This window comes from Thalassophryne amazonica, chromosome 16, assembly GCF_902500255.1.
Source record: "Thalassophryne amazonica chromosome 16, fThaAma1.1, whole genome shotgun sequence".
Lineage (NCBI taxonomy): Eukaryota > Metazoa > Chordata > Actinopteri > Batrachoidiformes > Batrachoididae > Thalassophryne > Thalassophryne amazonica.
This window is the reverse complement of record NC_047118.1, coordinates 50,564,968-50,577,720: the sequence shown is the minus strand read 5'-3', so window position 1 is coordinate 50,577,720 and position 12,753 is coordinate 50,564,968. Positions and strand designations below refer to the sequence as shown.

The 12,753-nt window shown below is 42.6% G+C and overlaps 1 protein-coding gene across 2 annotated transcripts in view; it reads left to right on the top strand.

The window, feature by feature from the left end:
• The window catches only part of LOC117527854 (platelet-derived growth factor subunit A-like), a 44,228-nt gene extending 33,032 nt beyond the window's left edge, over positions 1-11,196 (top strand). The window contains exons 5-7 of one of the 2 annotated variants that reach the window (XR_004565621.1): positions 6,119-6,248; positions 6,764-6,887; positions 10,254-11,196. Coding sequence is in view for 1 of the 2 variants with exons in the window: in XM_034190358.1 (XP_034046249.1) it covers positions 6,119-6,248; positions 10,254-10,267 (144 nt within the window). In the remaining variant the exon portion in view is untranslated. The remainder of the gene's footprint in view (positions 1-6,118; positions 6,249-6,763; positions 6,888-10,253) is intronic. The other variant, XM_034190358.1, reaches the window with a different exon arrangement.
• The last annotated feature ends 1,557 nt before the right edge of the window (positions 11,197-12,753 follow it).

The following is a 12,753-nucleotide window of genomic DNA, read 5'->3' as shown; positions in this document are numbered from 1 at the left end:
CAGCTACGGCATTTTGGATGCGTGATGCGTTTCTCTGTGCATGATCCAGCACACAGGGTGCCTCAGTATCTCAGCAGATGGAGAAGGCCAAGCACCCGCTCACGTTTCACCTGGTTACATTTCAACAGATAAGATGGCTACTTTTGCGAGGTGAGGATGGACCACTTGCCTGCCGAGGTGTTTGGCATCAAGGTATGGTGGATGGTGCGACATGCGGTACCAGCACATGTTCCCAGACCTGACCTTCAACATAAATAATTACTATTAATTTAGGTTATCAGTAGCAGAGTTGGGATATGGGTTGGGTTTTAAATGGTTGTGCCTTGGCGGAGGTGTCTGTTCTGCTGAGTCCCTCTCTACACTGAAAAAAGAGAGTAGTTGAACGAACTTCAAAAAGCATTACAATTGGTAAAACCTGAATGAATTAAGTTGTTTGATCTTAAGTTAAATTTAAGTTCAAACAACTTAATTCATTCAGGTTTTACCAATTGTAATGCTTTTTTAAGTTGGTTCTTTTTTAGTGTAGTATATCTTTTTGATCTCTCTCCGTATGCTGAGTAGCACGCTTCTCATTTCCTGTAAAGCTTGTAGGAATGAGGAGAAACAAATGGAAAGATTACATCGGTGGATTCTTTGATGTTTGATATTGGCTGATGGATCACAAGCGGCGGTGAGGGGGAGATATCCAGTCACATCTGGCCATACGTCACAGAGAGCGAAAGGTTAGGGAGTGAGTGGAGTCCCATGAAGCATCTTGGTGGTGTTGCAGACCCAGTGCAGGATGTGATAAATGCTCCTCTTGCCTCCTCGGCTCACATCATCTTTGATAAGCTCCTCTGTGCATCAGCATGTCTGTTTTTTTCCCTGAGAGGGTTGAATCTGAGGCTAGCAGCAGGTTTTCGAGGTTGTCTTTGTCTGATTTTCAGTACTCTGCAGGTTCTCTCCTTTTTTTTTTGCCTTTTTCTCTGGATCATTTGTTTTTTTCCTTTCATTTCAGAAACCAAACAGACTTTTCCTCTTTTTCTTGTCAGAGTGCAAGCTGTGGCCCGCTCGCCTAATTTCCCTCTTGACAGATGATTTGCCCCCCCGCACCCACCCACCTTTGCCTCCTCCTTCTCCTCCTCCACACAAACATGCATTTTTATTTATTTTTGCTCCACTCTGTTGCTGTTCCAGCTCATGGTTGCACATCCACATCCCCGCCGTGTTTTCCTTGGAAGGCTGGAGTAAAACTTTCCTCTCCATCATGCTCTCATCAGTGGTCTGTGCACAGGGAATTCCCAATTAACCCGGCCGGAACAGTTGGCTTCACACAGAGACTGTGAGGAAGGCTGAGGGGTCCACTTCCCAGAGCCCCCTGTCTCACCCCAACCCCGTGGATCAGATATCATTCCATAGCCGCTCCAGGGACTCGTTCTCAGGGCCCAGCTTTGTAGGGAGTTTAGAGCGGTTTGATTTATACAAAGAGAGTGTGGGGCCCCTGGTTGTGGCTGCTTCTGATGTATGTTTTATGTGGGAAGTCATTGACTCTGTGCTGGAAGCCAAACGCTCTTTGAACAGAGGTGAAGAAGTGGCTAAAACCGGAGGCTGGATTAAATAGCGATATAAAGTGAGAAAATGACATTATGGGAACGTGTGGACACGACAGGGCCAGGAATAAGGAGCCTAATTGAGAGGCTGTTTTCAGATGGATTGTGTTGCAGAGTTACAGATTCAGAAACACCGTGCAGAGTAATTCTTATGTGAAGAGTTTTTTTAACCCCACCGTGAATGGGGCAATAAGACGCACCCACTGCTGAGCCTTTCATAAAGGGGTTCATTGATTTATTTTTCTGTCAATACCTACAATCGTTTGTTCTTGTGTGGCTACATTAGCTTGAGTTAGCATCAGACGGAGAGGGGCCACTGGTCCTAACCTCATTATATAATTTGTTGGTGTATATTGCAACCCCAAACTGATTTTAAAGTTCACAAATACATGTAATACTTTCAAATACCTAACAAACCAGATCCAGTTTTGTTCAGTTTACAATTTCAGTTCAATTTTTCAATTTATTTTCATTTATACAGCGCCAAATCACAACAGAGTTGTCTCAAGGTGCTTCACACAAGTAAGGTCTATCCTTACTAACCCCCAGAGCAGCAGTGGTAAGGACAAAAATAAAATACATGATTCTGTTGACATACACCATTAATCACCTTCAATTGTACTGTTGTCTATAAATCTGTTGAATTGAAACTCAACAAATAATGGTAATTCACCATAATTAGATGGATTTTTTACCAGAGACCAAAATATGGCCATCAGGTATTGTGAAGACTTTGTGTCTGTCTGTGCTCAGCATAAGTCCAGTCCTATTACTGCTAAGGTCTTCAAATTCACAGGGAACATTGCTGGGACACAGACCTTGGACAAGTTCAAAAATGGCTAACCTTGACCTATTTTAAGGGATCAAAATGTCACATTCTGTTTCCTATTTTTATGCTCCAATGGCTGAGTGTATTTTAGCATTGCGTTATATTTTTAATTGTCACACTTTTGTAACATTACTTAACCTACTTTAGTGCAACATATAGCCTACCATAAATGCAAAAACAACTGCAACATGTCCTTAATACTACACAGGAAATTTTGCTGAGTAAAATTTTCTCTGCTGGGATAACTTTTGATCCCAGTCTAAATAGAGGAAAAAAAACACTCTATTGTAGAGTGAAATCAGCTCTACCGGTGTCGCCGACCGACGGTCCCCCCATCCCATCCTGACTCCACTGTGCATGCATCATTTCGGAGCACAGCCACTCTGTGGGTGGTGGACTGTCTTCACCTAAAGCGATTAAATGGATTAATCAGATTATTAACCATCAAATGACAAGGTAAGACCGCTTAAATCATTCTAAAGTCAGTTTTAAGCAGAAACAAGGTAGTTTTAAGCAGGAACGTGTCGCGTTGAAATGGCGGACAGTCAGTGAACGCAACAGCTAGCAGCTATGTAGCTGTGGTGCTGTGATTGCTTCCTCCACCTTTTCTGATGAAATAATGCTGAATTTATGCAGAAGTTATTGTTGTACAAAAGCTTTACATATCTGTTGCTGAGACAGATGATGACTGGAGTGCAGTCTTGATTAATGGTGATCCTTAATAGAGCATGACAGTGTTCTTCTCTGACGTGTGCACAATTAAACCCTGCTGCACAACATTCAGTTTCATTGCTGCAGTATGCTGAAGAAGGACAGTGACGCCAAGTCGGCTAAAAGCCTCATTCCAATGCTCCTCAGCGCGCTCCTGCAGGTGTTTCACCTGCTGCATGTGCCTGATGTTTGGGAAAACAAGCAAGACGAGAGCCGCATGAAACCACACATCTGGCTCTGTCGGTCTCTTCCTCCTTTCTGCACCACTCCATGGCACAGAGCCCAACTAAGCATGCAGTCACACAGTTCTTTGGCTGTGGATTTTGAGGAGCAAACTGGAGCAATCTGAATTGTTCAACAGCTGATGGATGAATATGGGTGTGTGTGTGGAGACAATTCACCTCTTTCACAATGTGATAGAACTTAATGATGCACTGTTTTGAGCGATAGCGTGCAACAGCGCGGAACATTATTCTTGACCGTGTGTAATGGTTCCTGATAATTCTCCAGCAACACGTGCCATTATTCATAACACATGGTAACAGGTTGCAGCAGTTCCTGAGGACACCTGATGCCTCTGCCTCGAATCATCACATTCGTGATCAGCAACCAAGAATGTGTACTTTGTGGCATTCGTGACTTGCCATCGTTATGTGTAAACGCAGCATAATGGGAGGTTGATGGTCCCAGTAATGTGCACATGCAAATCCAACATTCTGCCTTCCCTCTTATCATTTGGTCCCTTTTCTGATGCTTTCACCAGGCCTCTCTGTGTCAGGACTGGCTACCAGCAAACACATCACCAGACACCATTGTCCTATGTTTGTTTACTGTCTTTTCACTGCTTGTGTTCTTTTGTTTCCTTCTTGCCATGGAATGAAACTGTTGAAAGCAAAGCCTGGTAGACCCTGATTGCTTCTGCCTCACCGCAACACCCTCCAGCCATTATTCCAGCCCTGATAATGACTTAATGTCAACATTGCACTCTATCAGACAGGGATTGGTATTTTTGTTTGTCTGCGTGACTAATTCACCACCCAGAGCCAGGCCTGGCTGTGCGCCATCACAGGATAGAGGAAGAAAGTGCCTCATGGCTTTGGCCGCCTCTCATGTAAGCTTCATGCTGACTATAAACCTCTGTAGTTCATAACACCCGAAAGCGCTGACATATTTCCAGACAATATTCACCCTTGTGCAGAGAGCAGGAAGATGTGTGAAGCACGAGATTTTGTTTCCATGTGGCCCTCAGGCCCTCAGTGGTTGATGGGGAGGCTACCTGCTCTTGGCACACAGATCAGAGAGGGAAAAGCATGTAGCCTCCTCCCCGTGAGTTCCATAACAACAACATCATAAATTCCATACAACTTTCTCTGTTTGGCTTTAATCAACAGCGTCTATTCATAATCCTCAAAGAACTGATCCTTTTCATTAGTACTTGTTGAGTGGGACGTGGAGGTTAGACATGCTTTAAACTGAGGCATCGTTAGCTGGACCGCAGGGTATCAACATCTGACTGTAGGGTAGCAACGCCTGACAGCAGGGTAGCAACATCATATCAATATTTTCATTATTGATTAGCTTAGCAGTTACTTTTGCTGATAACCATATTATGTAGAAAATGGTAGAACAAAATCCCAAAGGATTGTTGGGTGAAACAGTTCAGAGCAAGTCAGAAACATGCCAATTTTGATAAGCTACTTTGCAACTAATCCATTACCAAATGTTGACACTTATAGTAGTCTTAAAAAAGTAAAAAAGTACGAGTGGAGTTATTCAAGAAACATGGTAGAATAGTGGCTCTTAGAGGCAGATTTTTTTTCTTTATTTATTTCATTAATTTAAAAGAAAAAGACAGAAAGCAGAAATGAAATTTACAAAACTTTGAATGAAAAGAAGCAGAGAGAAGAACAAGTCTTATAGTTTCTGCCCCTTTTTACAATACAATCTTTCAATTTTAAGTATCATTATTTCTTTCATTCTTCAGCTAATTTCAAGAAGTTCAAAACTTAGCAAAAATAGCATGGGGCGATTTGTGTATGAGGTACTACGAGGACAAAGAGGCATGTTAGGGGTGAGTACGAGGCTGTTAGAGACCCATTATCTGAGTATCCGGCGGGACAAGACAGGCTACCTGCAACAGAGCAGGTTCCACTCTGAGAAAGCCCTTGTAGCCTTTTTTACCATCTGTTTCCTGCAATTCCTTCAGAAGAACATCATATACGTGGCTCATTATTCGAATAATCACTGAAATTTCTGACAAATCCATACGTGGCTCTTTATTCATGGCTTTATTATTCGGTGTGACCAGGGCTAAAGTCCATTTGGCAGCTGCCTTGTTTCAGTCTTGTTTGCCACAGTAGGATGCCCTTTTAACTAAACTCCAAATTGGAGAATGGGCAAGGGTGGGTTTGAACGGGGAACCTTCTGCACTGGAAACAAGTGTACCAAACTGCTGAGTATTCTTAGATCATGTAAAAATTAACTTGTGGAAGTTAAGCAACACATTCCCTGGCTCCTTACAAATTATTAATGCGGTTTGAAAGAGGCCTACGTGTCAGCACACAGTGAATGAGTTTAGGTGTGTGTCTGTAGATGCTCCTAGCCTACAGCAGAAAGAATCTGCTGCCAAGGTAAACCATCCCCGGGCCTTAGGGCGCACACCGCGCCCCACTACCCTCAGTCTTTCCTCCCCTATTGTTTGAGCCTGCTCGGACAGGGTCATGCTTTGAGTATTTACACACCTGATCAATGGCCTGCAGAGCACACAGTGAGCACAACGCAGTGGAATGCTGCCGTCGCTTCAAACACAACAAGGCAAGGCAGCAGCTGGTGTTTTTTTTTTTTTTTTAATGAATCAGTTTATGAAAGAGTCATCAGTCTCAGCACCTCTCCATGTTAACTCAAAGATGAAGAGAATGCGCGTATTCAGTGGTGCAGCGAAGAGTAATGATGGCGCTGGAGCTAACCTTTTCTCTCTGCTCCTCTTCAGGTGGCCAAGTTGGAATACGTGAGGAGGAAAACCAAGCTCAAAGAGGTCTTTGTGCGGTTAGAAGACCACCTGGAATGTGTGTGCACGTTGCAGCATCACGTGGTGGAGCACACAGAAACAGCAGAAACAGGTAAATCTGGAGCTCACTGTTGTTTTATCCAAACACAGATTTGTCACTAATGTCGAGTTCCGTCCTCAGCCCTACGTGCTGCCTAGAATTCCTACCTTCCTCGTGCCTTTTCTTCTCTTTTGTGCTGTTTGGCTTTGCACAGAATGACCCTTTACTTTGCTTGACACGCCTGTAAACTGGCCTCCTTTTGAAAAACTGTAACACTCGATTGTGTGTGGTTGCGCCTTGTTAGTTGAAGATGTGTGTTTGTGAGCCTGTGTGTTAAGGGAGGGTGTCCAAAGGCTGTTTGGCGTAGCAGCAGGTAAACCGACCAATGCCTTGATCTGCAGCTTTTCTCTCCCTGGGATCAGATAACAGCTGTGATGTGAGCTGATATAGGCTCTGAAGTATTTATTGTGCATTGTATCTTTGCACTCGCTGCTTCTGTCCCAGGGCCGTTGCGCCTCTCTCTGTATTGACCCTGCTTCGCCTTTAACCCGTCTTCATATCCACCCTCCCTGACTTTGTGTTTTCAGGCCACCATAGGTCTAAAGGTAAAAAACGGAAAGCTAAAAAGCTAAGACCCTGCAAGGATTTATTGGCAACATAAAAATGTTGCACTGATTACCAAAGTCTACTGCAGAGCTGTGAAGGGATCAGGTAGGACTTTGGCACCATGGCGACCTCTAATGGCACTGCACTGGCCCAATCAGGGCACAGATGAGTTCTTCCAATCACTGTCACCAATCACATCACAGCCAATCACATTGAGGACAAGGAAGGCAGACGCTGTGCTCCATTACTGCATGTTGAATTGTTTTGGCCTGTTGAGCATGTTCCCTGCACACGTCCACTTTGTGTTGCATCCTTTTCCTTGATTGCTCTTGTGTTGTACAGCAAGTCTCATTTACCTGTAAAGGGATGGTTCCAGCATAACTCATGTTGCAGTTACTCTGTTACTGTGCAGAATAATAAAACAACCATATGCTATAGCCTAATATAGTGCAAAGCAGGTAGCTCAGTGGATAAGGAGTTGGGCTGCCAATATGTAGATCGTGGTTTGATTCCTCATCACGCTACCTCTGTGTGTCCTTGAGCTAGACGCTTCATCTGCATTTTTCCTGTCCACCCAGTTGTAAATGGGTACCTCCCATAGCTGGGTAGGTTACCTACAATAGACTGGCACCCAGTTCATGGAGAATCATTGACTCTTAACACTTCACTCTATGGTATTTGTGAATAAGTACCAGTCTCAATGGCCCTTGGGACCCATGGAGGACTTACGTGTTATTTGTCTGATCATAAAGATTCCAAAAAGTTTATACAGTAGTTTGGACTATCTATCACAACCACCATCTTTGCTGCTTTTACCCAATAATTCTACATTATTCAAAGTGTCTACAGGGGTCAAAAGTTAAAGCTACATCAGTTTTGTCAAAACGTCATACAAATTATTGGTTGAGCTAATACGATTAATAAATGGAAGAGTTTTGACTGGACTGAATCCTTGGTCTCCAAAGTCATCATCAAACAAGACCAACGTCTATGGGCATCGATGACATATGTCACTGTAATGTTATAACTAAGTACAAGGTCTGTTAGAAAAGTATCGTACCTTTTTATTTTTTCAAAAACTATATGGATTTGATTCATATGTTTTAACGTCAGAATCTTCGTGCGCATGCGTGAGTTTTTCCACGCTTGTCGGAGAGCTGGACATGTCCCAACTTGTCTTTTAACACTCCGAAACGGAGGTGTTCCTTTGTCTCGCTTCATCAGCGAATCGGTCGTGACGCGCGAAGCCTCCGCGTGGCTTTCCATGACAAAATCTCTTGTTAAAAGTGAAATCTGCCGGACAATGGCTGATGTACACCTCTTGTGATAACCAGAGAAATTGCACACGATGGTCCCGGCTCCACATAGCGATCCATTTAGAAATGATGTGGCGGTTTCTGCTTCTCGATGGTGGCTCGGAGCGCGGCGCGCCATGCGCCATTGTGGGCCGTCCTTAAAGCTGTAGTAACACTGCTTATTCTCTGTGATGCCCGTAAAATTTTCACCGAAAGCCAGATAAATTTTTCGAATGGTTTCCAGCTGCCTGTCTCTAACAGTTTCTGAAAAAATTCTGATGGAAAAAAAGCCCAAATCATTCCGCCATTTCCTTGCAATGAAACAACGACGAGAGGGGTGGCCCAGTGCTCACTCAAAGCCTGCCCACAGGCGAATGACGCAACCGACAGGCGTGGAAAAACTCATGCATGCGCACGAAGGTTCAAGCTTGGCTGACGTAAAAACATATGAATCAAATCCATATAGTTTTTGAAAAAAATAAAAAGGTACAATACTTTTCTAACAGACCTCCTATAACAGATAGAGAAGATTATTCCATTTTAAAACCATGTTAGCTCAACATATAATTTACATCACTTTTTTCCAAAAGTCAGAGCAACTTTAACATTTACCCTGTCACTTTTGTCACCATAGGTAGTTCAAACTATACCTTTTAGGAATCTTTACGATCAGACAAATAATGTGGTATACCTTTAAATATGACTGGATTATTTTAATATGTTGACCCTTCTGTAATCCTTCATTGACCCCAGCCTGGCTGTACTTGCCACTCTGGGCAGGCTATCATACTTTTTGTGTAGGCCATGTATACTGAGGCTGTGCTGTAAGTGTTGTTTAGTCCCCTTCAGTGTTACAGACAACCTGCTTGGCCCATAGATTAAAAGGAAGGAAGTACTGCTTTCTTCTTTTTGGGAAACTCTTGAATTTTAATCATCTAGTAATGAACAATTTGCCCAACCTCTGTACATTTTTTCTTTACCAATTTAGTAATGCTTTATATAAAAAGGTCCTTCTAATGAACATTAGTTAACTGGTAAGACAGAGTAAACAAAACCTCAATTACATGGAGGAATTCATGGTTGACCCTCAAGTGACTCATTTATGACCCCACTCATTTTTGTGCACCATTTTTCTACTTTTAATTGGAAAAAAGTTTCCTACTCATTTATGACCCCACTCATTTTTGTGCACCATTTTTCTACTTTTAATTGGAAAAAAGTTTCCTACCGTGAATTTGCCAATCTATTTGTCCTGTATTTGTTCATACAATTTTGCAAGAATCAGCCAATCCGTGTGGCAAGTGTAATCCAAACCTGTGTGGGGTTACTTATAACCCTGGGAAGATCTATGAGATTTTTGACATTATAGCTTCAGATGGCATTGTAATTTGCCAACTCTAATTATATTTTACCGTTTTGCAGGGACGAATGGCCAACAGACCGAGAATAGCAAGATTTACAGCTGCACAAACATTGAGACTGATTCTTGATGCCCAGTGAGTGAGGATGAAAAGGATGATGGACAAATATATTAGAGAGTGAAATAAATATGAAGAACCCTAAAACAATTATTTATGTAGAAGTATTCTAATATAAAGTCAGTGGGCTCATAAATAACCCCACTCGGTCATATTAGTCGCTAAAATGGCTTGGTCGCTTGAGGGTTAATCGCATACGTTGCTAACATGGTTTAAGCTTCATAGCTCACGGATAAAGAAAACACACTATCAAATGTCACAAAGACATTTGTCAACATTTGACAGATATTAAAAGCAGTTTCCCATCTATTGTTATAGAGATGCTAAAGGGCTGCCTCAGTGCGCATGTGACGCCAAAGAGTTCTGATAAAGTGCCATATTTGATGCACCTGCTGGTTTTATCTGTCCATTGGGGAGGGGCGATGTTTATTATGTTTTCCACACATTTTCTTGCTGTCTCACTGTTGTTTATTTTGGACTGACACACTTGTGCACATTTTAACTGGATATGATTATAACCTGTGTGATTACCATCTTTGTAATTGTGTAAAAGTGATTCAGATAGCTGCAGGCTGTGCCACCTTGTTTGAAATGCATGAACAAACTGCAAATTCTTCCTTTTTTATGATTAAAATCATGATTTTTTAAAAAAAAGTTTTTCTGACACCAATGATGGATTTCTGCTGTTTCCCCCACAGAGGACGTGAGGTGAGACCAATTAGAAGAATGGACTCCAATGTGGGAGGGACCTAACCAGAGGATGCAACCAATAGGAAACCTGCTCTGTCCTCTTCCTCACCACCTCTGTGTAGAATAAAACTTTTCTGTAAAGATGAGACTGAACTAAGATGCCAAAGGTGCTTTTCCCATCCTTATTAATAATCCCCCCCCTGTAAGTAGCGATGAACTTTTTTTGTGGAACACCTCCTCTGGAGTCAGCTGAACCCTGCCAGTGATCAACAAGAATGATGCTGTGGAGCTCAAGCCGAGCAAAACCAGGCCGAAGGGAGATGATTAAAGGGATTTATGTTGAACTTTTTGACTTTGTTTGCATCAAGCGTTCATGGGAATGTACTGCTCAGGCTCCAAAAGCAGCGGCTGATGACCTCCAGCTGCCTGCATAGGAAGAAAGAGATGTTGGGAAAACAATCAAAAGGGAGGAAAACGTTCTGAGGGTACTTTGTCCAAAAGACTCAAACGGGTTCCGGTTTGGCATTGGAAATCCTCTTGGAGACCCCCGGTGGTCTGTGACTGAGCCGTGTCGTCGTGTACACTTATATCTGAACAAAAGAAAAGAAAATGTGCCGCTACAAACTATTTATACTTGTGGACATTTTTTTTTGTTTCTTTTACTGTACAAACAAACAAACAAAGAAAGACTATTTGGAAGATTTGCAGGAGTTCTGTCTGATCTGGTTCTCTGGAACCATCAGTATCACAATTTCAGTGTTTTTATTTTGTTTTTTGTTTTGTTTTGTTTTTTAGCCGTTACTTCTATCATCCATGTTTCTTATATTACAGTATATCTGAATGATGTCAAGCCTTGTATATGCTTTGGAAATGTGTGCAAGGTGGAGATGTGAGAGTCCTGGAAGATGCTTTATTTTTGTTATGAAATATATTATGCTTACTTATATTCAAGCATGAATTATGTTGTTCTTAATGCTGTTGTTGAATGCCTGTATGATTTAATCTCATGGAAAATATGCATAACTTTTTGAAGGGGATGGGATCATAGATGATTGGGGGATGGGGTTCCTGCCATCATAATGTAGGGGATTTTCTGCCTTTGCCCCCCCCAAAAAAGAAAAAAAAATCCCATCCACATAAGCACTGTTTAAAAAAACTAATCTGTCCACATACAAAACATGCTGTTAGCTCATGCCAAAGAAACAGGTAGCGATATAACCCTAAATGGTATAGCCATGTTAGCCAATCAGAAACCTAGGAATAAAAAGACAAACTCAGCTATCATTGTCAAATTGTAAACACTGAAACTGAATTACCTAAAACAGTTTGCATGAGAACAAAAGGCCAAAATGTAGAAAAAGCTATGTTTTCCAAAATGAAAGTGTACATGTGAACTGGGCCTAAGACTCGACGATTCCAGTTGATGTTGGCATGGAATGGCATGATGCATTGTCACGTGTCAGTACCGCAGTATTTTTTAAATATTCCAAAATTTTCTGCTGTGTCATGACGATGACACATCTTTACACATTGCGGCATCTCATGCTGACGTCTCAACATTTGTGATGTTTAAAACTGAAGTCCTCACAATTTGTACATGTTTCTTTTTTCAGGTTGTGGTTGTGGTCATTTAGTAGCAGTGTCAAGACTGTCATCAAGTACAGTTGGTGGCCGTTTGGCTTACGAGGTCTGTCAGAAAAGTATCGGACCTTTTTATTTTTTCAAAAACCATATGGATTTGAATCACATGTGATTGCATCAGCCAAGCTTGAACCTTCGTGCGCATGCGTGAGTTTTTTCACGCCTGTCGGTTGCGTCATTCACCTGTGAGCAGGCTTTGTGTGAGCAGTGGTACACCCCTCTCGTCGGATTTTTATTGCGAATAAATGTCTGAACGATTTGGAGCTTTGCTGCATCAATTTTTTCCAGAAACTGTGAGAGACCTCCAGGTGGACACCATTCGGAAAATTCTGTTGGCTTTCAGGGACGATTTTATGGGGATTACACAGATTAAGGAGTGCTCCAGCCAGTTTAAAGACCGCCCACAGCTGCTGAGAGCGCGCTGCGCTCCGAGCGCCGATCGACAGGCTGAATCAACCAGATCATTTCCAACGTGAAGGCTTTGTTGATCCGGGACGTCATCTGACTTCCACAAAAAAAAAAGGCAGAAGGCGTGGACATCTGCACTTTTTCGGCACATTCCACTGTTAAAGGAGTTTTTTTCATGGAAAGAAAAGCGGACGGATGCGCCACCGTGCCGTTCATGGCGCGGGACAAAACCACCTCCGTGTTGGTCTCACAGGACGGCTTTGAGATGGCTTTCAGACGGCTGTCGGTGGGTTTTCAGTCGTGTGACTAACCGAGAAATTGTGGATGAGCCTGGACATGCCCCAACATGTCCTGTGAGGCTTCATCACAGCGTTGCTTTGCGCCATGCGGCTCCACCACGACGCGTGGAATTCCTCCGCTCCTCTTTCCATGACAAAAACTCCTGTAACAGTGGAATGT